Here is a 27141-nt window from a genome sequence, read left to right on the forward strand (position 1 = left end):
ACCCAATAGTTAGGACTGCAGCAATGTGGATCCTCGAACATCTACATTTATGGTAGGTACAAAACTGTACTTTTTGCATCTATGAAAATTAAAATTTTCTTTGAAATTTAAATGCATTGTGTGTTGAAACTCTCTCCAGTGATAGTAACATGTTTTCCTAAGGGCTTCAATCCCCACCTCCCTGCACCCTTGACTTCACAGAGCTATACCATTTACACTCCTGCTGCTTATACATGTTACCTCTAAGATTCCTTTACATCAGAATAAATAATCCGGGGTAGCACAACCTCGGATTTATTAATTTTCCTTTTTGCTCTGTTACTTTCACTGTTCCTTGGACTTCCAACAGGAATGCAAATAGCTAGCTACTATAGCTGTGAGCTGCACAACCAATGAATGTAGATGATTGTGTTTTGCATTGTGGTGATGGAAGTATGTCTAAGCTAGGGGGGGGGGTCTGCATGAGTTCCAAGCCTACTGCTGCCCTCCCTTAATTCCTGTGGCAGTCATGGAGTAACACGTTTGCATCATGCACAACTACTTCATAAGTTCCTGCCTTAGCAATTCTCGCATTATACCAAGAAGTGCTTACATGCAGCTAAAGTAATACAATGCAGGTCATCACAAGATGAAATGGTGCATGCTATAAGAGTATGATGAAAGGAGATCAGAGAATTAAGACTCCTCTCCAACTTTGAACTGTTACAACAAGATTTTGTGCAATTTAACTTTTGTTAAATCAAGTAGACTACATCAGCTTTGGTTTTATATTCAGTAACATTTTCATTGTGTCTGGCTTACATTATGATAGGATAAGACAAATATGTTAAGTGCTGTAATGGTTGAAATGCTGTCTTTCTCATTTTAGTGTATTGATCTGTAATTTCTCTTTCAGGAATTATTTAAGTGACTGTCGCTTGATGGCACTGTGCAAGAGGAATGCTGAAGAAAAAACACATTTAAAATGCTGGTTTAGTATGATGTGAGTATATTGCTGGTCCTTTTAAGATTTTTCATTTTTGTATCCAAGTTTTAAGGCTATGGTTGATGGCTTTGTAGAGCAATGGTTCTCATGTGTGCATTAACACACACAACTGAGTCATTACGGTCATATAAAATAACACTTTAACAACTGAAATCAGTGTGAATAACATAAAGTAATGCCAAACAGAAAGTGAATAAACTGAATGGTCCCAGCATCAATACTTTCCAAAAATCCTTCACTACATCACTTGCTATCTAATTAAAAAGTCCATTCTCAACAGCTGTTACTTTGATTGAAGTCAGGATGTGAGGTCCTCTGGAAGTTTATCAAATAGCTAAAAATAATTCAGTACAGTAACAAGAACTTGCTCTATCCCATTTTGTCTGTCTGTAGAGGTTGAGAAACACCCAGCTCTTCCCTCAAAAGTCAAAACTGTTTTCTAGCAAGGAGGAAAGAGAATGTCTGACCAGCCATTCTGGTGTACCCTTTAGTTTTCCCTGTTTTCTGCTAACATATGTCAAGGCCGAACCATGTGCATATAATCTGTGAAGCTCCTTCTACTACAACAATCTAACAGTGGACATCATATCTAGCAGTGGACATCATATCTAGCTTTACAAAACTGGCTGGAGTAACACATGCTGCTTGTGAATTAACTTAAACTGTGTAAATGCTACTGAAGGAATATTATTTTATTTATTTAACATTTGTTGACAGGGAAAGTCCAACTAGGTTCCACAGAGCCTGTTTTCAGTGGAGGCCCAGGGAGAAATGCTCCAGAATATCCTTCAGTTTGATTCACCATTACAAATACATTTCCAATGAATCTGTATAAAACCTTCCAATCTTTCATTCTAAGGTGGCCTTAAGATTCTCAAATGGGTAAGGTTGGAGAGCACTTCTAATTTTATTTATAGACCTGGTGGAGTAATATGCTTTTGATAGTGTAGAAAAATCTCTGGCCCACATTTCATTCAAGAGAAGATAGCTTTGGCATTCGTCCTCCTTTACCCTGCTCTTAAATATCAATTTTAGCAGGAGATACTACCATCTCCACAGCTGTCTACCATCCTCACGCTGGGGTAAAGACGAATACTGAAAAAGGAGTTAGTGACTCTAAAAAAAAAAAACATGTCATGCCAGATATTATATATGCTACAATAAGATTCATTTTCTACTGATGCCTTAGCAGAATGCCAAAGGAACTCCAAAGTCCCAAGTCCAGATTGTTGACTCCTAGCCCATTACCTTTAGTACTGCACAGGGTCCTAGACCCCTATATCCTACTCATTTTATAGCAGTAAATAGCACAACCTGCATTAATAATTTCACCTTCTACCAGACAGGTTTAGATTTTAGCCTGGCCTGCAAGAAATTGGAGGCTGAGGATGGCTAAAGTACTGTCCTTAAGGAATTTAGTGAGTATTTGTCTGGGTGCCAACAATGTTTGTGAGTTCCATATAAAATCAAATGCTCTGCCCTGTAACTTGTCACAATGGGGTATATTTTTGTGTAGAAAAAGGAAGGAGCATCATTTTGATTGCATTAATTCTAGCTGAGAAGGGTGATTTTAAGGCTTTCTCATTTTCCAGCTGTTTGGCAGTAATGTGTTCTTGTCCCTGATTAACTGAATTCCTAAGTGCATGACTGGTTGTACTACAGTGGACATCCTTTATCAGTTGTCTTCTACTGCCGTCTTAGCCATGATCATTCAAAGGGAGGAGGTGTGATTTATAACACTTACCCATCATCTCTGATAATGTAGAAAAGGACTTCATTATGCACATCACCTTTTGTAAGCTTTTTTTAAAAAACAAATAACTTACTGAACATGTTAATACCAGCTTATACAGCATGAAGTTGGATTATAATTTATATATTTTCTGGTAACAAGAAAGGCACAGTAAGAATATGAGATAACTGACCCACATTCCAACACTCCCCAACATACAAACCCCCCACCCCCCAGTAATCTGCACATCACTACAGTCCATGGATTTCAGATGCATACAATCAGGAACAATAATTGACATCTTCACACAGCGTTATACATCCTTAATAACTTTGCAGTATGCATTTATTTGCTTTAACAGTTAATCTAAGCATATTAACATCCCAGTGACATACATAAATTCTTCCAAACAATGCGAAAGACAATTCAGAAAAGAGAACGTTCTTGCCCTTCATTTGGACTATATATTGGGACTGCCTGCTGTATTCCTTTTTGTGAAAACATGCTGGTACTTATATTACTATAAAGGATAGTGTCCAGTGCTCCTCCCATTCTTGCTGACAACTCCCTAGCAGGGTCCACTTTGTGCTCCTGATAACAGATTGAACAAACTGTGTCTGCCACAACCTTGGGGGTGCTTTTTGTGTTCTGTTTGTGCTTTCTATATTCTGTGCAGTGCTTTGCATGTTGTAAATATCAAAATTAATGACAGGCAAACCAGCCTTGTCTACATGAGTAAATCTCAGTCTACCATTTATTTATTTTGGTGGTGGTGGTGGTGGTGGGGATAATGTCAAAATCCAGAATCTGGCTTCCTCCTTGTTTAGTAAGTGCCTTCTGGCCAATAATTATATGGCTTCAGTTACTATATCCAAATAACCCTAGTGATGGGAAAAGTCCAAATCTTATGCATGTATATAGTCTGCCTCTATAGCCTGGCATGGCCACAATGCTAATGTGGTGGAACACCTCCATTTAAGTAGGCTCTTAGGAGAATGTTGCTATATGAGGATTATCTTTAAAAACAGTAAATTGCAACATACCTGTGATATTTTTGGCTTTGGGGACAAGCATCAACTTCTACCACACCTTACTCGCTATCTCAGTATGTAACATATTGTTTCAGTTTGTTTTTAACATATACAAACACTTCTCGTATACAAACACTTATCATACACACTAGCCCTTTCCTTATATATAAAAAATATATATATGCATATATATATATATATATATATATATATATATATATGTATATATGCATATATATATATATATATATATATATATATATATATATATGTATATATATATATGTATATATGTATATATATATATATATATATATGTATATATATATATATATATATATATATATATATATATATATATATATATATATATATATATATATATATGTATATGTATATGTATATATACATATATATATATATATATATATATATGTATATAAATATATATATTCTTACCCTCCCTTTATAAATTTCCCTAATTATTGACCATTTACACCCCTAAGAGTCGACCCAGTGGTCAGGGATCTTGGTATGCATGTAGACAATAGCCTTACCTTTGATCTGCACATGGCCGCAGTGGTAAGGAACTCATTTTATGTTGTGCAACTTTATGCATAATGGTGTGACATCAATGTCCAAAGTGGTCACTATTCCACTGTACTCTGCCCTTATCAGACCAATCATAGAATACAGTGCTCCCTTTGGCATGTACGTGACCAGGCATATGCAGCAGCTGGAGTGACCTCAGAGGCTCCTTACAAAATGAATACAAGGTGTAACAAACCTGCCTTATTGAGAGCACCTTAAAGTCCTTTCCCTGTATTTGATCTCCTGTAGATTGCTGAGGAGTGGTCTATGCCTTGGTTATACTTATCAAGGCTACCAGAACTTGTCAGAGGTTTGGGATGCATGGCTAGGCTTAAAAAGGCCCTTGTGGTTGTTAACCCAAGTAAACACTTATGAACCTATGACTCCCTTACAAGGCATCTGCAAACCCCTCGCATATGAATCTCCTACATAGTCAGATATTTGGGATGCATGGCTAGGCTTAAAAAGGCCCTTGTGGTTGTTAACCCAAGTAAACACTTATGAACCTATGACTGCCTTACAAGGCATCTGCAAACCCCTCACATATGAATCTCCTACATAGTCAGATATTTGGGATGCATGGCTAGGCTTAAAAAGGCCCTTGTGGTTGTTAACCCAGTAAACACTTATGAACCTATGACTGCCTTACAAGGCATCTGCAAACCCCTCGCATATGAATCTCCTACATATTCGTAAGTCAAAGAGTACCAGAAAGTTTTAGGGACCTGAATTTTGTTTGTGACATGAACAGAACATACTGGAGAGACAGATGTGTCCCAGAGACTGCCCCTCCTATGGAACAGGCTTCCCATCCACATGAAGCTGAGTTTGTCTATTACCCAGTTGAAGCACAACGTAGACCAGTGGATGGGGAATAGGAAATTTACACCAGGCCTGGCACCCATGTCCGTTATGGATAAAGGTAGCTTATAAATGCCTGGCAGTCAGTGAGCTATTTGGATACAGGACATCATTGTTCTTTAGGAAAATGTGGCTAGGCTTAGAAAGACCCCCCCCCCTTGGGTCATTGGCCTAGTAACAGTTTATGAATCCATTAATCTATTTCTTCATACAGAGGGATATCTGGTCATTCTGAATCTTATCTTGGACCTTCCATAGCTGTAATGCACCCCTAAATATTGCCATCACCTGATCCCATAGCTTTGTGTATCTGGTCGAAGAACATTATAGCCTACCACCATCCCCCCTCCCAAGTTTCACACATTTAAAAACACTTTCCTCCCATAGATCAATATTTCCAGGAAAAGAAGACACCTTTCATCTTGACCATTTGCAGTTCTTTATATTCATCTCCAGTTGATTCCATCTGTATCAATTTCCTTCCATTTCCTTACCTGTGTTTCTACCCACTTCTAGTCCTCCGTGTCCCATACCCTGATATCTTGCAGCATTGGTTGCTATGCTGTGCCTCCTGTCTAGCATTCACCCATAGTTATCTGGGATGTCATATTGAAGTAAGATATCGACATTTAAGCACTGCTTCATGTTACCCTTTAAAGTCAAGGAGGTCGACTCTCCTGTGTTTTGAAGGTAGGAACAGTTTTCTGCTCTGTATCCACAGGTGAGTCCCATCCCATAGCAAATCAGATGCTAACATCTGAAATGTAATTAGCTGCTTTGATTTATGAAAATGCAGGAGATGTCTTAACAAGAAAAAAAAAAGGACATTGGTAAGTATATGCTAGTAAAGAAAGAAAATTTCTTTTGCCACCCTGACTTTTATCCCTCAGACTTTTGTATACTGACTCCTATGAGCAAGGCTGAGTCATAAGTCAAGTATGAAAAGTTAATTGCATCTCTTCTTTAAATACACAAGAAGAGCTCTCAAATGTAGTTCTGACTATTTTTGATAAGGGGGTATTTTGTATTTTATGTTCCCCCACTTCTAATTCTGAGATACAGTGTAATTTTTGGATAGAGGTTGATGCTGTATCTATAGTATACTCTGAATGGGATAACTGCAATATGCAGCCACCCACAAACCACGTGGAGATCAATGAGTCCCCAAAGTATGTTGCTGTACCCACTTGTGATGTATGTGTGGTCAGATAGTGTGTAAAACAACGCCATAGTTATGACAAACAGCAGTGGGGAGAGAGGGTATTCTAGTCTCATGTACCCCTAGTCACGACTATTGTATATATCAAGTGTCCATTTGTGGAGTCAGTATCTTTGGGGTTATTATTCTCCAGTAGTTGATATTATGACATAAACTTTTTTTTTTTTTTTTAGAAAAAATTTATTGCTTCAAAAAGATGTCATACAAATGACCAGTTAATTGAATCAAAGGCTTTTTAAAGTCAATTAATATTGCCCCGGCATTCAGATCCGTTAAGGTACAAAGCTGTTGTATATTTCCTATTATGCAATTACATTATTTAAGAAAGAAATTGCTTACTTTTCTTAAATAATTAATTTGTATAAGGGCACTTTAGTCATCGTCTGTTTTGTCTTCCCTAGACATCTGCATGCATATTGGACTTAAGTCCCCACACCTGTGCATTACTTGAGTTCTGTGCAGAAGATCTGACAGAGAAAACAGAATCTCAGCTGCTATTTATTTTTTAATAATTACAACAATAACAAAAAATTAACAGTTTTTATGAGGGGCAGCACAAAAATATAAAGAAAGTCTGGTAGTTTTCTGTGTGTGTGTGTGTGTGTGTGTGTGTGTGTGTGTGTGTGTGTGTGTGTGTGTGTGTGTGTGTGTGTGTGTGTGTGTGTGTGTGTGTGTCTGTGAGAATAACCATGTCAAATAATGGAACAAAACTGTACCCCAAATCTGAAAAGTCTCCCTTACATTTCAGAGTATGGGACAAAGCCTATTGTCACTCATACCCAATAAAGGAGTACTTAACATTTTTTTATTCCCCCATTAGGACATCATTTAACTAGCCCAGCCCCCATGTCCATGCCAGGTCTACCAGCTTATCTCCTACCTTCCTAGATTTACTCCAGTATTACTGGGGCCAGTCATTGATCCTAAGGGTTTCCTGGGGGCTTGAAGTACCCTGTTCTGAGAGACTGATCTGCAAATATACAGAGCTGAGTATATTTATTTGGTTTTAGAGTTTGTACTGTTAGTTGTTGCTTAGATCTCTGTTGAAACTGTTTTGTCCTATCCACCCTCCCTATTTTTGGTTTCTAGTTTAAATTTGGTGGCTTTTGCAGTTGCCCGCCCCATTGTAGATTTGATCTGGGACACTCCCCCAGTCCCATCTCTTTATCACATTCTACCTAATAAACTCCTTCTGCATTTGCTTTTAGTCCTTTTTAATTTAATTGCATTTTTTAAACTGTGTTTGGTCTAATATTGCTACATACTCAAGTGTGCTAGCTTGCACTGCATGTGAATTGTTTTTACTACAGTTTTTGCTACTTTTCTGAAAAAAAAACAAAAAAAAACTGTAAGCCTGTTTCCTACCTTTCCTGTAACTAGTGTTCCAGATACAGATTTGCTGTATCCAGGACTGTATGTAAGCTTCTGAGCCCCCCAAGCCTTTCTGTGTTGTAGGGAAGCCTTCTAGCTTATCAGTGGGAGTGGTAAGCACTACGTAACCTGTCCACCACATAAGGAGTGGTTCTGGCCCAGAAATTGTAGTTATTGGCCGTTTGGGCAATCTCTTCCATCTCTCTCAACTTTCTGATTTGAAAGCCTGCATTTGCACTTGTTTCTGTCCTGTAACTCGTCTAGTGCAGATACAGATTCTTAGTTTTAGCACTTAAATTTGCTTATTCGTGCTCAGCACTTGTTCAGAACTTGTAAGCACTAAATAAGCTACTGATTACTATAGCACTCAATCTTCCTCATTACCTAGAGGAAAACAGTTTTTGTATTTACTTTTCTCACTTGCTTAGAGAAAAACAGCTCTTGTACTCACTTTCCTCACTTATCTAGAGGAAAATATTTTTTTGTTCAGGCATGTCCAAGGGTCAGCTCCCAGTGTTCTGTCCTGTCTATCTGATGAATCTGGGCATCTTGAGGCAGTGCAGAAATTGCCACATGTACACAGACAACCCTCTCCTCCTACCACCCAACACTACAACCTGTGAGAGATGCACTTATCTAGCCAAACTGGAGGTAAAGCTCTCTCCAAAGAAGACTGAATTTAACAGTCATGAGGAGAAGGTAAACATTTGCACCACACCGCACTCATCACATAGTCTCACTAAATCTACACCGCCAAAATCCACACATAGTAACACAAAAACATTCATGGATGTTCTCAATAATAATGTGTCTAAGCAACAGAGACCTCCAAAGCAGAAACGCAAGCAACCTCCATCCCCCAACACAACCCAAGTGACACATAGCCCACAGACTCAGTGTGCCACTTAACCACAGCCAATAAGGCAAAACAACGTACCCAACACACTAGTTATAGGTGACTCTATAGTCAGGCACACTAATGTCCCACTCACCAGGCTAAACAAGGAGAAGGTTAGTATCAGCTGCCTGTTGGGTGCCAGGATCCGCCACATAACCCACGCACTCAGGTCACTCCACAGTAAGTACAAATATGACTTTGTCATTGTCCATGTTGGTGTGAATGACCTGAGACGTACCTCCCTGGACTACATGAAAAGAGACATGGAAAAGCTCTCCGATCTTGTAGTCCAGGAAGGTATGACTCTAGCCCTGAGTAGCATTCTGCCATCACCCCGAATGATGATACCACAGTACAAGGACAAAATGATTGACTTCAAGAATTGGCTAAACTTCTGGTGTCATTCTAAGGGGATCCGGTATCTGTCTACTTGGGATGACATGGTCAACAGACCACGATGCTTTGCCACAGATAACCTGCACCTGTCACCCCTGGGATTCCGGATACTGGCTAAGGCTCTTGCTGCCATTATAGTGCCTTTTTTTAGGCAAGGTTCAAATAACAAATTCACCATTGTAACAGGAACAGGCAAGCAAAAACTGAGGGTAATACTACCCAATGCTAGAAATCTAAATCTCAAAATGCACTCACTCACTCAAGGCACTCCTTAAAATGGAGAACATCGATATCTGTGCAGTGACTGAGACCTGGTTCAAGGCTCCAGAGAGCACCCCTGCACTACCAGGCTATAACTCATACCACACATTTTGGCCATGTAACCTGGACCGAAACACCAAAGGCGGAGGTGTGTCCATATTCATTAAGGATATCCACACCTCCAGACTAGTTGCTCAGCATAATGCATCCAAGGTTACCCAAGTGCAACTAACGCTGGGCAAAACTGCAATCCAAATTGTAGCTTGCTACAGATCCCCCACCATGCCCCAGAATTCCCATTCCTCTTTTCTTGATGTACTGGAAAATATTAGGGTTCAACCAAACACCCTAGTAATGGTCGACTTCAACTACCCCACCATTAACTGGGAAAACTACTCATGTACCAACTCCTTAGCTCAACGCTTTTGGAATTCATAAACTCCAATGCCCTGGATCAACTTATCCATACCCCCACCAGGGGCAACAATATCCTAGACCTAGTCATTACCAACATGATTGACCAGTGTTCCACACCTGAAGTTAACTCCTCGTTGGTCCGATTCAACCATAAGCTAATCACCCTTGATATCCATATCTCGCCCCCACCCCCTATTAAGGAAACCACAGTAAAAAATTTCTCCAAAGCCAACTTCATACTTCTTAAGACAGAAGTGGTGAACTTCATGACACCCATGCAGATGGACAATACAGTTACAACTACTGAATCCTACACAAATGCACTTTATAAGCACTTACACGAGTACATGGATTATGCTATCCCAAACAGAACCAAGATGCTATACTCCAAAAAAAAGGAAGCCAATCTGGTGGTCTCCTGCTATAAACAAACTGTACAACAAAAGGAAGAAACTGTTGCAAAAGAAAGTAAAATCCCATGAGTGGAAGAGCTCCCTGGTCAGCCTCAGTAAGAAGATGAGATCCCTTATAAGATCCTCCAAAGCTAGCTAAGAAAACAAAATTGCCACTAATTCTAAGGACAACCACAAAGCATTCTATAGCTATGTCAAGAATCTCGATGGCAACACTCAGATCTGCTCTGAGTTACAGCACAAAGGCATGAAAATTACAAAACCAGCTGATATTGCCAACATCCTGGCAGACAGGGTCAGTGCTAACTTTACCCCCCCACCCCCTAAAGGGCCCATATCTATACAGGAAGAATGCAGAGTCCCTGTAATCACAACTACGCAGGTAAAAGCTGCACTTTCTAAAGCCAAAAACACAGCACTCATGGGACCGGACAACATACCAGGCTGCGTTTTACATGAACTTCAGAACAAACTGGCTCCCCACTTAAGCACTATGTTCAATAATAGCCTTGCATCAGGCTTTGTGCCCACTGAATGGCACACAGCAACAGTTATCCCACTCCACAAAGGTGGAGCCTCACTGATCCTGGGAACTATCGACCTATTATCCTGCAAGGCCATGGAACGTATCATCATGGAACTCATAAACAAAGACATTAGTAACCTCCAAACTCTGGATCCCACCCAGTTCGGGTTTGTGAAAGGCAAATCATGCCTCCTGAACCTGATCGACTTCTTTGAGGCAGTCGCCAAAGCCGTAGATGAGGATAAAGTGGTTCACACAGCCTATCTTGACCTTGCCAAGGCTTTCAACACCATCCCCCATTCTGGAATTCTAGCTAAACTCACTAAACTGGGTATAAATCCTTATGTCACAAGATGGGTTGCCAACTGGCTCACTGACAGAATGCACACTGTAAAAGTTGCAGACTCCAAATTTGACCTCAAAGCAGTGATAAGTGGAGTACCACAGGGTTCCGTCCTGGGTCCTTTCCTGTTTGGTATCTACTTCTCTGAAGTACAGACTAACACAGAAGGCCTCTGGCTAATGAAGTTCACAGATGACTGCAAACTAGGAGCCATAGTTAAGTCCCCAAATGATATGGACATCCTACAGAAGGGCCTCACTGAGACAGATGCCTGGTGTCAGAGCCATGGCCTCAAGCTCAGTGCCAAAAAGTGCAGTGTCATCCCCTTTGGTAAAAACTCTGTACCCATGAACTACCACATAGACAGCAATCTACTTAACACTGATTGTGTGATAAGAGACCTTGGGACCCAGGTGGGGAGTAGTCTCTCCTTTGATAGTCACATCACCACAGTAGTCAGGAAGTCATTCTACGTGGCACACCTCATCATAAAAGGGTTCTCATCCAGGAAAAAAGAGGTAATTGTTCCCCTCTACTCGACACTCATTAGACCCATTATAGAGTACAACACCCCTTTTGGAATGCACCTCACAAGACATCTGCAGCAGCTGGAAAGGCCACAGAAAGTACTTCACAAAGAGGATTACTTTCCTTAAACAAATGCCCTACACTGACTGCCTCAAAAAACTCCAGCTTTACTCTGTAGCATATTGCCTACTCCGAGGTGATCTCTGCCTAACATGTAAACCTATGTCAAACCCAGAGCTGTTGGACATGCTACACCTAATGAAATCCCAATCCCTCCAAGCTACATGCTCTAAGGACCTAAACCTTGTCACCTCAATAAACAGGACATGCTGGAGGGATAGATTCCTGTCCCAGAGACTTCCCATACTCTGGAACAAGCTACCTATCTATATCAAACAAAGCTCCTCATTAGCACTCTTCTAGAAAAATCTTGGTGAGTGGATGGGAGATAGGAAATTCACCCTGGGGATCACTTCTGTGGCTCTGCTCGACAGTGGCACAGGAAAATAACTTTCTTGGGTGGCGTAAGCCAGGGAGCCTTGTTAGCTACTCTTAAGTAGGCCCTTGGACCGATAGCCTAGTACCTACCTATGAACATCTTTGAATCCATCATGGGGTATTCTTTATATGTCCTGCCCATTCTTTGCTCTATCTCCCACTCCCATCAATTGCATCCAAGGACAACTCCCTTCTTTGGACCAAACGGCCCCCTCAGAGTACATCATTGATGAACACATACCCTTTCCCTCTTACCTGTCCTTCAGTCACCCTAGCTGCTAACTGGGCCATAGTCAGGGCTTTATCCTTCTATGCCACCAGTGTGGCACACCAGGAGTAACATTATAAGTATCATAGTGTAGGGACAAGCAATGTGGACAGATAATACCCCCCCATGCATCTTTATACCAGGACAATACAATGGGGGGACGACCTAACCAAAGCTGAAATACATTGATTTAGGTGTATTGACTGTAACACTGTCATGGTGGCAGGCTCTTGGGTAGCACTTCCACAGTTATGGTCACATCATCTTGTTCTCCTTTAAGGGGTGGGGGTAAGCATGTAGATGAGGGAGTCATCAATAAAGTCACTGTCATCCTTCCTTAAAGTCTGAAAGGCACCAAATGAATAGAAATGCAAATTCCCACAGGGAAGATGTGACCTCTTGATGCACCAGTTTCTAACTTAACTTTAGGGGTAGTACTGTTGTAGGTCTGACTAGAGGAAGACCCACTACTCTACTTTTATTCTGGAGATTTTATACAATTTGCAGTGCAGGCCTGATGTACCTTTTTCCTTCACTGGCTTGCAGTGTCTTCATGTTTCTGTTACTCCTGTAGGACCTATTTCTTCTTAACAGCTATGAAATTCACAAATAGCTCCACTGTACATGGGATCTCATCTGCCTTTTGCTGTAGTATGCAGCTAGGCTTTGCTGGGCACTAGAATGGTCCAGACATAACTATGGCACAGAGCTTTGTTATAGACAAAAATGAAGGTTTTCCTCATCTGGAATAGCGCATTACTGTAATCCAGTGTCATAGATATGTCCATCACTAACACAGGGCCCAGAGTCCAACTTCCTGAAGGATGGCCTCCCTGTCATTATAATCCTGTATTAGGGACAAGTGTCTTGCCAAGTTACTGGTTCTTTTCAGTGAATGAATTCTCTGGATTGTTTTGTAACCGGGGGATGAGATATCATCAGTAACTTCACCCACTCCCCTGATATAAACATTACTAAGGTCAGGAGGGCAGAAATGTGAACATCGAAATGATCTTATATTGTTTATATGGAAAGTATGAAAAAACAGCAAGTATATGTGAATATGTAATAAGCCTGAGGGTACAGGACCTTAGAGAATTCCCTTTACTTAAGATACAGCAGTCATAAGTTCACACGTTCTTATTAAGCTTATGGCCAAAGCAGACCATCAAGAAGCTCATATAGATCACTTAATACTGGTGGAAGAATAACAATAGTTCTGGAGTTAGGGTGTATGTGCGTGTGGCTGTGTATCTATTGATCTATATGAGTGTGTGTGTGTGTGTGTGTGTGTGTGTGTGTGTGTGTGTGTGTGTGTGTGTTTGTGTGTGTTTGTGTGTGTGTGTGTGTGTGTCTGTGTGTGTATATATATATAAGTGATCTCTATGAGCATATCTTTTTCCTTGTTTTTCTGCCTGCCAGATACTTTCTGTGCAAGATAACATTGCAGCAGAGTCAGGGAATTTGCCCTTATCCCACTATAGTGTGATCTCAGAGGCGATGTAATAAAATAACCAAAACTCATCAAATCCTCCATGCAAGGAGGAAAAGGCTGGGGGGGGGGGGGTTGAAGCTTCTGTGTAAACCTACTTTAAGTACACACATTAAGTTTGATGCTCATTGCTTTCAGTGACAGTTGTGCATTACTGTTTGCCAACATTTGACTCTATACTCTGTGCTCTAATGTACTGTATGTCAAGTAGGCAGTTTACAAGTCCTGTCCCTTCAGGCAATGATGTGACTTGTAATTTGTTCTGATGTGGTTCCCCAAATGCAGAATCTTGTCTTCCATTCTGCTAGTCCAAGCACTCTGTTCTTACAACTGAGTAGCCTGCTTGACTCAAACTCAGGGAACATGGGCCCCCATTTTCATTCTATATTCCTGACTTGATGCACTAGTTTGACTTCCTGTACTTTGGTTTTTGATGATGCACTCATGGCGGAAGGTCAGCTTTGTTGCTTGGTGTCGGTCGTCCTCCTTAATCTCACTGTAGCATTCGGCATAGTCGATCACACCATCTTGGTGGAACATCTTTCCAGCAAGTGCAGTTTTACCATGATGACCATGAAGTTGTTTACCTCCTCCCTCCCCAGCAGTTCACTGAGAGAATTATATCTAGAATGATCTAGAATCATCTCAGCGTTTACTTTCTCTCAGGAATACACTGTACTGCAGCAGTTTAGTTTAGGGACCATCCCCTTCACAATGTACTTGGATTGCCTGCATGATCTTGACAAAAGACAATGTTTGTAGTGTCACACTATGCTGATGACACACAGCTCTTCAACCCAGGTGCTGCTTTTGTGGTTCCAGGGGTCCAGCTGAAATCCTCTGGAGTTCGACCTTTTGCCTGTTGGAGTCCATATCTTTGGAGCCTACTGCCTGAAAGCCACTGAGCCACCTGAGTGCTCAGCAGTTTTAAAAGGTCCCTAAAGACCCAATTGTTGTATCCAGCTTATGATTCATTTTTCTTCAAAATTTATTTGCACCTTGTCACGTGATTACCTTGGATGCCACTGCTTTGACACTTTCTAACCAATATGGTGGCACGTCTAATACTTTTTATATTTGGTTAACCTTATATGATGTAACAATACATTTGGACAGCATTTTGATATTGTACACATTCTTGACAATGTATATAGAATGGCCATTGCTTGAGTAAGCAGGCCTTTCATGGTTTTAAGATATCCCCAGTCTGTGCACTAGACTCTAAGTATTAATAATATGCAGAATGCTTTAAGTTCAGTAAATTCCACAGAGCAAAGATACCCTCAGTCCTTCCTTTATTTCAGTCTCATAGCTGCGCAACTTGTTTCCAGAATTAATTATGAGACATGAATATCAGTAACTGATATTTTCAGAGGTCTGAATATAGAAGTTGGGAGAAAATGTCTATCTTGTTTATGTGCATGCTTACACTGTTTTTGTCGATCTTTAAGAAGAAGAAAACAGTTGCAGGTGACATGCTTTTCGCTCACTTTATCAGACTGAGTTATATTTCTGCTTTTTATCTAGCAAATGCTATGATCCTTCAGTAAGCAGTAAAGAAGAACAACCACATTCAAAGAACTGGTTCAATGCACTGTGAGTATTATTACTAGCAGGTGAATTCATAAAAACAAAATGTTATAATGCAGAAATAAAACAAATACATTATATTAAAACAACTTTGAATAAACTGTTCTAAAATTGTTGTAAATAATTAAACTGGCTGTTTGGTCTTTGTGTGAGAATAAATCAGAAATGCTGATCATAGCCTGTTAATTACCATACTCGGAGATGCACCAAACTGGGCATTTAATCATCCTTTTGTGGAAAGTTGTTAGTGATCATTGAAAAGGGAAAATGAAACGAAAGAGGAAGGGGTGGGACAGCTTGTCTCATCATGTCACTCACAGATGAGCATCACTAGGAAGGGGTGGGTCAGCTTGTCTCATCATGTCACTCACAGATGAGCATCTCTAGGAAGGGATGGGTCAGCTTGTCTCATCATGTCACTCACAGATGAGCATCTCTAGGAAGGGGTGGGTCAGCTTGTCTCATCATGTCACTCACAGATGAGCATCTCTAGGAAGGGGTGGGTCAGCTTGTCTCATCATGTCACTCACAGATGAGCATCTCTAGGAAGGGGTGGGTCAGCTTGTCTCGTCATGTCACTCACAGATGAGCATCTCTAGGAAGGGGTGGGTCAGCTTGTCTCGTCATGTCACTCACAGATGAGCATCTCTAGGAAGGGGAGGGTCAGCTTGTCTCGTCATGTCACTCACAGATGAGCATCTCTAGGAAGGGGTGGGTCAGCTTGTCTTGCCATGTCACTCACAGATGAGCATCTCCAGTATGGTGGGTCAGCTTGTCTCATCATGTCACTCACAGATGAGTATCTCTAGGAAGGGGTGGGTCAGCTTGTCTCGTCATGTCACTCACAGAGAGCATCTCTTGGAAGGGGTGGGTCAGCTGGTCTAGTCATGTCACTCACAGATGCGCATCTCTAGGAAGGGGTGGGACAGCTTGTCTCTTCATGTCACTCACAGATGAGCATCTCTAGGAAGGGGTGGGTCAGCTTGTCTTGTCATGTCACTCACAGATGATCATCTCTAGGAAGGGGTGGGTCAGCTTGTCTCGTCATGTCACTCACAGATGAGCATCTCCAGTATGGTGGGTCAGCATGTCTAGTCATGTCACTCACAGATGAGCATCTCTAGGAAGGGGTAGGTCAGCTTGTCTAGACACGTCACTCACAGATGAGCATCTCTAGGAAGGGGTGGGTCAGCTTGTCTCGTCATGTCACTCCCAGATGAGCGTCTCCAGGATGGGGTGGATCAGCTTGTCTCGTCATGTCACTCACAGATGAGTATCTCTAGGAAGGGGTGGGTCAGCTTGTCTCGTCATGTCACTCACAGATGAGCATCTCTGGGAAGGGGTGGGTCAGCTTGTCTCGTCATGTCACTCACAGATGAGCATCTCTAGGAAGGGGTGGGTCAGCTTGTCTCGTCATGTCACTCACAGATGAGCATCTCTAGGAAGGGTTGGGTCAGCTTGTCTCGTCATGTCATTCACAGATGAGCATCTCTAGGAAGGGGTGGGTCAGGTAGTCTCTTCATGTCACTCACAGATGAGCATCTCTAGGAAGGGGTGGGTCAGTTTGTTTAGTCATGTCACTCACAGATGAGCATCTCTAGAAAGGGGTGGGTCAGCTTGTTTAGTTATGTCACTCAAAGATGAGCATCTGTAGGAAGGGGTGGGTCAGCTTGTTTAGTCAGGTGACTCACAAATGAGCATCTCTAGGAAGGGGTGGGTCAGCTTGTCTTGCCATGTCACTCACAGATGAGCATCTCTAGGAAGGGGTGGGTCAGCTTGTCTCATCATGTCACTCACAGATGAGCATCTCTAGGAAGGGGTGGGTCAGCTTGTCTTGCCATGTCACTCACAGATGAGCATCTCTAGGAAGGGGGTGGGTCATTTTGTCTCGTCATGTCACTCACAGATGAGCATCTCTAGGAAGGGGTGGGTCAGCTTGTCTCGTCATGTCACTCACAGATGTGCATCTCTAGGAAGGGGTGGGTCAGCTTGTCTCGTTATGTCACTCAGAGTTGATTACCTCTAGGAAGGGGTGGGTCAGCTTGTCTCGTCATTGTAACTCACAGATGAGCATCTCTAGGAAGGGGTGGGTCAGCTTGTCTCGTTATGTCACTCACAGATGAGCATCACTAGGAAGGGGTGGGTCAGCTTGTGTCATCATGTCACTCACAGATGAGCATCTCTACGAAGGGGTGGGTCAGCTTGTCTCATCATGTCACTCACAGATGATCATCTCTAAGATGGGGTGGGTCAGCTTGTCTCGTCATGTCACTCACAGATGAGCATCTCTAGGAAGGGGTGGGTCAGCTTGTTAAGTCATGTCACTCACAGATGAGCATCTCTAGGAAGGGGTGGGTCAGCTTTTCTAGTCATGTCACTCACAGATGAGCATCTCTAGGAAGGGGTGGGTCAGCTTGTCCGGTCATGTCACTCACAGATGAGCATCTCTAGGAAGGGGTCGGTCAACTTGTCTCATCATGTCACTCACAGATGAGCATTTCTAGGAAAGGGTGGGTCAGCTTCTTTCGTCATGTCACTCACAGACAGCATCTCTAGGAAGGGGTGGGTCAGCATGTCCCTTCATATCACTCACAGATGAGCATCTCTCGGAAGGGGTGGGTCAGCTTGTCTCATCATGTCACTCACAGATGAGCATCTCTCGGAAGGGGTGGGTCAGCTTGTCTCATCATGTCACTCACAGATGAGCATCTCTAGGAAGGGGTGGGTCAGCTTGTCTCATCATGTCACTCACAGATGAGCATCTCTAGGAAGGGGTGGGTCAGCTTGTCTGGTCATGTCACTCACAGATAGGGTTAACACATGTCCCACTTTGCGAGGGACAGTCCCTCTTTGGGTAGTTGTGTCCTGATAAAAAATATTAAAAATTTCAAATGTCCTGAGATTGTAGGACAAAATTATGTCCCATATTTTATGTAATAGTTGCATAAAATAGTTATTTTTGTATTTAAAATACATAAATGTTACAAGAAACAGAATAAGCAACTAAACTGCTACAAGAATAAGCTTTTATTTCAGGCAAAAAAGTTAAGTTCTATCCTGTGTACTGACCGTGGGTATATGTCAGCCTGTAAAATCTGATGTGTGTCCTGAAAATGTCCCACTTTGGCCATTTGAAAAGGTGGCATCCCTACCCACAGTTGAGCATCTCTAGAAGGGGTGGGTCAGCTTGTCTCATCATGTCACTCACAGATGACCATCTCTAGGAAGGGGTGGGTCAGCTTGTCTCATTATGTCACTCACAGATGAGCATCTCTAGGAAGGGGTGGGGCAGCTTGTCTCATCATGTCACTCACAGATGAGCATCTCTAGGAAGGGGTGGGGCAGCTTGTCTCATCATGTCACTCACAGATGAGCATCACTAGGAAGTGGTGGGTCAGCTTGTTAAGTCATGTCACTCACAGATGAGCACCTTTAGGAAGGGGTCGGTCAGCATGTCTAGTCATGTCACTCACAGATGAGCATCTCTAGGAAGAGGTGGGTCAGCTTGTCTTGTCATGTCACTCACAGATGAGCACCTTTAGGAAGGGGTCGGTCAGCATGTCTAGTCATGTCACTCACAGATGACCATCTCTAGGAAGGGGTGGGTCAGCTTGTCTCATCATGTCACTCACAGATGAGCATCTCTAGGAAGGGGTGGGTCAGCTTGTGTCATCATGTCACTCACAGATGAGCATCTCTAGGAAGGGGTGGGTCAGCTTGTCTCATCATGTCACTCACAGATGAGCATCTCTAGGAAGGGGTGGGTCAGCTTGTGTCATCATGTCACTCACAGATGAGCATCTCTAGGAAGGGGTGGGTCAGCTTGTTAAGTCATGTCACTCACAGATGAGCATCTCTAGGAAGGGGTGGGTCAGCTTTTCTAGTCATGTCACTCACAGATGAACATCTCTAGGAAGAGGTGGGTCAGCTTGTCTTGTCATGTCACTCACAGATGATCATCTCTAAGATGGGGTGGGTCAGCTTGTCTCATCATGTCACTCACAGATGAGCATCTCTAGGAAGGGGTGGGTCAGCTTTTCTAGTCATGTCACTCACAGATGAGCATCTCTAGGAAGGGGTGGGTCAGCTTGTCTCGTCATGTCACTCACAGATGAGCATCTCTAGGAAGGGGTGGGTCAGCTTGTCTCGTCATGTCACTCACAGATGAGCATCTCTAGGGAGGGGTGGGTCAGCTTGTCTCGTCATGTCACTCACAGATGAGCATCTCTAGGAAGGGGTGGGTCAGCTTGTCTCGTCATGTCACTCACAGATGAGCATCTCTAGGAAGGGGTGGGTCAGCTTGTCTCGTCATGTCACTCACAGATGAGCATCTCTAGGAAGGGGTGGGTCAGCTTGTCTCTTCATCTCTAGGAAGGGGTGGGTCAGCTTGTCTTGCCATGTCACTCACAGATGAGCATCTCTAGGAAGGGGTGGGTCAGCTTGTCTCTTCATCTCTAGGAAGGGGTGGGTCAGCTTGTCTTGCCATGTCACTCACAGATGAGCATCTCTAGGAAGGGGTGGGTCAGCTTGTCCGGTCATGTCACTCACAGATGAACATCTCTAGGAAGGGGTGGGTCAGCTTGTCTCATCATGTCAGTCACAGATTAGTATCTCTGGGAAGAGGTGGGTCAGCTTGTCTCATCATGTCACTCACAGATGAGCATCTCTCGGAAGGGGTGGGTCAGCTTGTCTCGTCATGTCACTCACAGATGAGCATCTCTAGGAAGGGTTGGGTCAGCTTGTCTCGTCATGTCATTCACAGATGAGCATCTCTAGGAAGGGGTGGGTCAGGTAGTCTCTTCATGTCACTCACAGATGAGCATCTCTAGGAAGGGGTGGGTCAGTTTGTTTAGTCATGTCACTCACAGATGAGCATCTCTAGAAAGGGGTGGGTCAGCTTGTTTAGTTATGTCACTCAAAGATGAGCATCTGTAGGAAGGGGTGGGTCAGCTTGTTTAGTCAGGTGACTCACAAATGAGCATCTCTAGGAAGGGGTGGGTCAGCTTGTCTTGCCATGTCACTCACAGATGAGCATCTCTAGGAAGGGGTGGGTCAGCTTGTCTCATCATGTCACTCACAGATGAGCATCTCTAGGAAGGGGTGGGTCAGCTTGTCTTGCCATGTCACTCACAGATGAGCATCTCTAGGAAGGGGGTGGGTCATTTTGTCTCGTCATGTCACTCACAGATGAGCATCTCTAGGAAGGGGTGGGTCAGCTTGTCTCGTCATGTCACTCACAGATGAGCATCTCTAGGAAGGGGTGGGGCAGCTTGTCTAGTCATGTCACTCACAGATAGGGTTAACACATGTCCCACTTTGCAGGGACAGTCCCTCTTTGGGCAGTTGTGTCCTGACAAAAAATATTAAAAATGGCAAATGTCCTGAGATTGTAGGACATAATTATGTCCCATATTTTATGTAATTGTTGCATAAAATAGTTATTTCTGTATCTAAAATTCATAAATGTTACAAGAACAGAATAAGCAATTAAACTGCTACAAGAATAAGCTTTTATTTTTGGCAAAAAAGTTAAGTTCTATCCTGTGTACTGACCGTGGGTATATGTCAGCCTGTAAAATCTGATGTGTGTACCGAAAATGTCCCACTTTGGTCATTTGAAAAGGTGGCAACCCTACTCACAGATGAGCATCTCTGGGAAGTAGTGGGTCAGCTTGTCTCGTCATGTCACTCACAGATGAGTATCTCTAGGAAGGGGTGGGTCAGCTTGTCTCGTCATGTCACTCCCAGATGAGCATCTCTAGGAAGGGGTGGGTCAGCTTGTCCGGTCATGTCACTCACAGATGAGCATCTCTAGGAAGGGGTGGGTCAGCTTGTCTCGTCATGTCACTCACAGATGTGCATCTCTAGGAAGGGGTGGGTCAGCTTGTCTCATCATGTCACTCACAGATGAGCATCTCTGGAATTCTAGGTTATTCTTGTCCTTAACATGACCTTGTCCTCACCAGATAACCTAGATTTATTTGGTGCAGCATTTCATAAGTGTTGCATATTTGTATAGCCATTACTTGGTGGTGAGAATGTTTTATTAGCTAAGAGCAGTAGAAAATCTGGTATCTGTCTGTCTATCTATCTATAAGTCTATCTATTTGTCTTCATATCTTACCCCAAAAGCTTGGCAACCTTCTAAGTAATTATTTTAGTCAAGGAGATGCAAGACGATACACACCCCTGCATGCAGGCATGAGGCAGCTTTGTATCTTACATAAAATGGGTTTCTCAGAAGCCCATTATGTCTTTCAGTCTCCTCTGATTGAATATCAGTGAATTGCTCATTGTTAAGATGTGACACATACAGAGAACTTGCAGAATCTTGAACTGATCTAGATCCTCAGGACCAAACTGTTGGTGAGCTGCAGAGTAATTACTGTACTGTGTCCTGAATAATCCTAAGAACAGATAAATTCAAGAACACAGTAGTATGAGTAGTAGGGAGAAGATCTTGTTATTCCAGAGAAATTCGAGAACACAGTAGTATCAGTAGTAGGAGAAGGTCTTGTTATTCCAGAGAAATTTGAGAACACAGTATTATGAGCAGTAGGAATAATATCTTGTTATACCAGAAAAAATCGAGAACACAGTAGTATGAGTAGTAGGGACAAGATCTTGTTATTCCAGAGAAATTCGAGAACACAGTAGTATGAGTAGCAGGAACCAGATCTAGTTGTTCTGGATTCTTTCTGAAACTAAGGGATTCAATAAAGAAATATCTTGAACTTCAGCGTTTGTGATGCCTATCTCTCTCAGTAGCTGTTATGGATAGTCCCACCTTACTTTACTGTGTACCTTTTTGAAGTTACTAAATGTGTCCGTGCTTGATTAACAAAAATCCAGTTAAGAGGGCCTTCCCTGATGGGTTCTATGACTGTAGGAATGACATTCCCACTAGTCATCTTGCAAAAATGTATTAAATGCTACTGCCATAGAAAAATTGGCTAGCAGCTTCATCTTCCTCTGGTTTTGAGCAACAAGTTTGGATTTCTGGTACTGGCAGCGATTTTTAATGTTTTCCTTTACCCCGGAGGCTTTACCAGAAATTTTGATGCAGAGCTTCTTTAATAAATTGATGGCCACAGGGGCATTTCTTATAATGATGTCCAGGCATGGCAGTGGAGAACTTTGAATGATGGCAGCAAAGATCAGTTTTGTTACTACAAAAAAAAAAAAAACTAGTTAGCTTGTTCTGGTACAAGATTATGTATGTTTTATCACAGCATGCATTGCTAGGTGCAGTGATATTCACTGAGTGTGACTTTGCTGAAAAAACTGTAGAATTCCAATTGGTAGGGAAGACCTGCCAGTTCTGACAGTCATTAACAAGGACCCTCTATAAGATCAGCTGATACAGTAAGACCCTTTCTGTTGAGTTTTATGATACCTGCAGAGTTGTGATAATAGAGCCCACATGATGTCTTTAATGAAACCAGCATGGAGTGGGAAGTATCATGATAGAATGCACTGGCTGAAGTATATTAGCCTATGTTTTGGCATAAATGTGTCCATTTGGAGAAGCAAGTTATGTTTATAACCGTCAGACCATTTAGGTCCTTCTTGGATATAGGCAGTAATGTAGTCAAAGATTTCCCCATTGTGGAGTCTGTGTACAATGAGGTTGTTGTATTACAGTGCTATCTGAGAACCTGCTCCTGTATTTTGAATTGAAAGCCTTTGAAAACGTTGTTGGGATGCTGTCATTGCCAACACAGAGCCCTGGTGACTGGTCTCTTGATGGAGGTAGTTTCACAGATCCTGACTTCTTTGTTGCTATCTGTAAGCCAGCTGCCAATCCATTGAGTTATATAGGGATTTATGCCTAGTTCTGAGAGTTTGTCAACAGTACATGAATGGGGTATTGTATCAAATGCCTTGGCCAGGTCAAGGAAACTGGCATGCACCATTTTCCCCTCAGTCTACCAGGTTAAGTAGGCAAGATGTCCTTACTTTCACTGCTGGAGTATACATAATATATGAGATCCCCTGTCATGGAAGCCCAATGTCCGACCAGTCTACCAAAGACTACTGCATAGTATAGGGCATAAAGGTGACATTCAGACCTATCATAATCAGAACAACTTTGCTGCCAGTCTGAACATATGTTTTCACCATCAGTCTGTTTACCTGCATCCATTTTCAGTCAGTTGAATGCATTTTCATTTTCCAGTGACTACATTTGCCTGTTTTCTGACTTCTAGCACTTGCTTTTCTCTATTCTTTGAGGTTAATGTCATCCAGGAGGGGTAAATGCCAGTGTGGGAGACAAGATTTCCCATAAAGATCACCACAATAAGTGCTTTTTTTTTTTTTTTTGCCTAGGAGCGTTTCATGACCATACATCTTGTTCAATCTGTCAGGCATTTGTCCTGAAAACCCTTCACAGTCCCTTTCCTTGTATCTTGAGAAACAGGGTCTTAAGCTTCTCGCTAAAGATGCAGTGGAAGAAATCTCCACCCTGAGGGTCAGCCAGTAGGGAAGAAGGTGAAAAAAAAAGTATGACCAGAATCTTCTGCTGTTCAGCCTCTGCTGTGTTTCTTCTGAGGTCATTACAAACATGGGGGCTCATACAGTTGTGTTGTTGGATTTCTGTGCCACAACAATGTTGGAGGCCAATGAAGGTCTGTCTGGCAGCACATCCAATGAGGCTTTGGAGGCATCCATCTCAGACATTCAGGGGAACCACGGTTGATTTTTTTATGAGGGACCTAGTGGAGTTCCTCAAATTTTAGTTGTGGAAGAAGTTCCCACTGTTGTTCTTGACTGCCTTCTTGTGCCTGAGCCTTCTAATTTTTTGGAGGGGATGCTCCCTTAAACCAAAAGTAAACATGTTTGTAGGTTCATAGGTTGGTACTAGGCTACCAGCCCCAGGGCCTATACAAGTCTAGCCATAACAATTCCCTGGATATTTCTTCCCACAGTATTTACTTCTGTGGATCCCTGTCTAGCAGGGTGGCTGACATGATCCCCGGGGTGAATTTCCTATCTCCCATCCAATCATCAAGGTTCCTTTTGAAGAGGGCCAAGGAGGGGCTCTGCTTGACATGTATGGGCAGTCTATTCCAGAGTATGGGGAGTCTCTGGGTCAGGAACCTATCCCTCCAGCATGTTTTGTTCGTTGTGATAACGAGGTTTAAATCCCTGGAGCGTGTGGCTCTGAGGGATTGGGATTTCTTTAAGTGGAGCATGTCCAACAGCTCAGGGTTTGACATGGCCTTGTATGCTAAGCAGAGATCACCTCTGAGTAGACGATATGCCACAGAGTATAGCTGGAGTTTTTTTAGACGGTCAGCATATGGCATCTGCTTTAGGCCTGTGATTCTTTTAGTGAGGTATTTCTGTGGCCTTTCCAGCTGTTGCAGATGTCTTGTGAGGTACATACCAAAAGGGGCATTATACTCTATAATGGGTCTAATGAGGGATGAGTACAGTGGGACAATGACCTCCTTTTTTCTGGATGAAAAGCCCTTAGTGATGAGGTGTGCCACATAGAAGGATTTCCTGACTGTTGTGGCGATGTGGTTATCGAAAGTGAGACCACTGTCCACCTGTGTCCCTAAGTCTCTCATCACACTTTCGATGTTTAGTGTACTGCTACCTATGTGGTAATTCATGGGTACATGTTTTTTTCCAAAGGGTATAACCATACATTTCTTGGCATTAAGCTTGAACCCATGGCTCTGGCACCAGGCATCTGTTTCTGTAAAGCCCTTTTGTAGAATATCCACATCATTTGGGGATTCAGTAATGGCTCCCAGTTTGCAGTCATCTGCGAACTTTGTTAGCCAGAGTCCCTTAGTGTTGGCCTGTACTTCAGAGAAGTAGATGCCAAACAAGAGTGGTCCCAGGACTGAACCCTGAGGTACTCCACTTGTCACTTGTCTGGAGATGGATTTGGAGTCGGCTACTTTTACAGTCTGGGTTCTGTCAGTAAGCCAGTTGACAACCCATCAAGTGATGTAGAGATTTATGCCCAGCTTAGTAAGTTTATCATAATTCCAGAATGGGGGATGGTCTCGAAGGCCTTGGCAAGGTCCAGATAGGCTGTGTGGACTGCCTTACCCTCGTCCACAGCTCTAGAGATTGATTCAAAGAAGTCAGTCAGGTTCAGGAGACAAGATTGGCCCTTCACAAACCCAAACTGGGTGGGGTCCAGTGTTTGAAGATTGCCAATGTCTTTGTTTATAAGTTCCATGATAATGTGTTCCATGCCCTTGCAGATCAGGCTAGTCAGACTGATGGGACAGTAGTTCCTGGGATCCAAGGTGTATCCCCCCTTGTGGAGTGGGATAACTGTAGCTGTGTGCCACTCAGTGGGCATGAAGCCTGAAGTGAGGCTATGATTAAACATGACACTTAGGTGAGGTGCCAGTTCATTTTGTAGTTCATGTAGTACACAGCCTGGGATGTCTTCTGGTCCCATGGATGCTGTATTCTTAGCTTTGGAGAGTGCGGTTTCAACCTGTGTGGCCGTGATTACCAGAATTTGGCAATCTTTTGGTATTGAGATGGGTCCTTTAGGGGGTGAGAGGGGGGTTAAGTTGGCAGTAAATCGATCTGCCAGGATATTGGCAATATCCTTGGGATCAGTATATTTAATGTCATTCTGTTGAAGCTCAGAGCAGATCTGAGCATTGCCATTTAGATTCTTGACATAACTATAGAATGCCTTGTGGTTGTCTTTGGAATCTTTGGTAATTTTATTTTCGTAACTAGCTTTTGAGGATTTTATGAGGGATCTCAGCTTCTTACTGAGGTTGGTGAGGGAGATTTTTTGCATCCTGGGATTTTCCTCTTTTCTCAACAGTTTCTTCCTTCTGTTGTATAGTTTGTTTATAGCAGGGCACCACCAGATTGGCTTCTTTTTTTTTGAGGAGAGCATCTTGGTTCTATTTGGGATGGCATGATTCATGCACGAGTGGATGTGCTCGTACAGTGCCTTAGTGTAGGATTCTGCAGTCGAACTTTCAGATCCCATCTGCATGTGTGTCATGAAGTTTGTCACTTCTGACTTCAGTAGCATGAAGTTGGCTTTGGAGAAGTTTTTAAGGAGGCTTCCTTACTGGGAGGTGCGGGTGGGATGTGGATGTCAAGGGGGATTTGCTTATGGTCAGACCTGACCAATGAGGGGGTGACCACTGGTGTGGAGCATCTATCTCCCATGTTGGTAATGACCAGGTCTAGGATATTGGAGCCCCTGGTGGGACAGTGGATTAGTTGATCCAGGACGTTGGAATTTATGAATTCCAAGAACCGTTGGGAAAAGGAGTTGATACCCGAGTAGTTTTCCCAGTTAATGGCAGGGTAGTTGAAATCACCCAGTATTAGGGTATTTGGTTGTATCTTAATATTTTCCAGTATGTTTAGAAAGGTGTAGTGAGAATCTTGGGGCATGGTGGGGGATCTGTAGCAAGCTACAATTTGGATTGCAGTCTTACCTAGTGTTAGTTGCACCTGGAGAATTTCAGATGCATTGTGCTGGGCAACCAGTCTGGAGGTGTGAATATCCTTGGTGAATATGGACACTCCTCCACCTTTAATGTTTCGGTCTTGGTTTTGTGGCTGAAAAGTGTGGTAAGAGTTGTAGCCTGGTATTGCAGGGGTGCTCTCTGGAGCCTTGAACCAAGTTTCAGTTACTGCACAGATATCAATGTTCTCCATTTTTAGGAGTGCCTCGAGAGAGTGCATTTTGAGGTTTAGACTTCTAGCATT

At 42.7% G+C, this 27141-nt stretch overlaps 1 protein-coding gene across 1 annotated transcript in view; it reads left to right on the top strand.

The window, feature by feature from the left end:
- Positions 1–27141, top strand: part of LOC122790997 (N-acetyllactosaminide alpha-1,3-galactosyltransferase-like) — a 311933-nt gene that overhangs the window by 247489 nt on the left and 37303 nt on the right. The window contains exons 4-5 of the mRNA XM_044058738.1: positions 896–982; positions 15358–15426. Of these exons, the coding sequence (XP_043914673.1) occupies positions 896–982; positions 15358–15426 (156 nt within the window). The remainder of the gene's footprint in view (positions 1–895; positions 983–15357; positions 15427–27141) is intronic.

The sequence above is a fragment of the Protopterus annectens genome, chromosome 16.part0 (genome assembly GCF_019279795.1).
Source record: "Protopterus annectens isolate FY-2018-M chromosome 16.part0, PAN1.0, whole genome shotgun sequence".
Taxonomy (NCBI): domain Eukaryota; kingdom Metazoa; phylum Chordata; order Ceratodontiformes; family Protopteridae; genus Protopterus; species Protopterus annectens.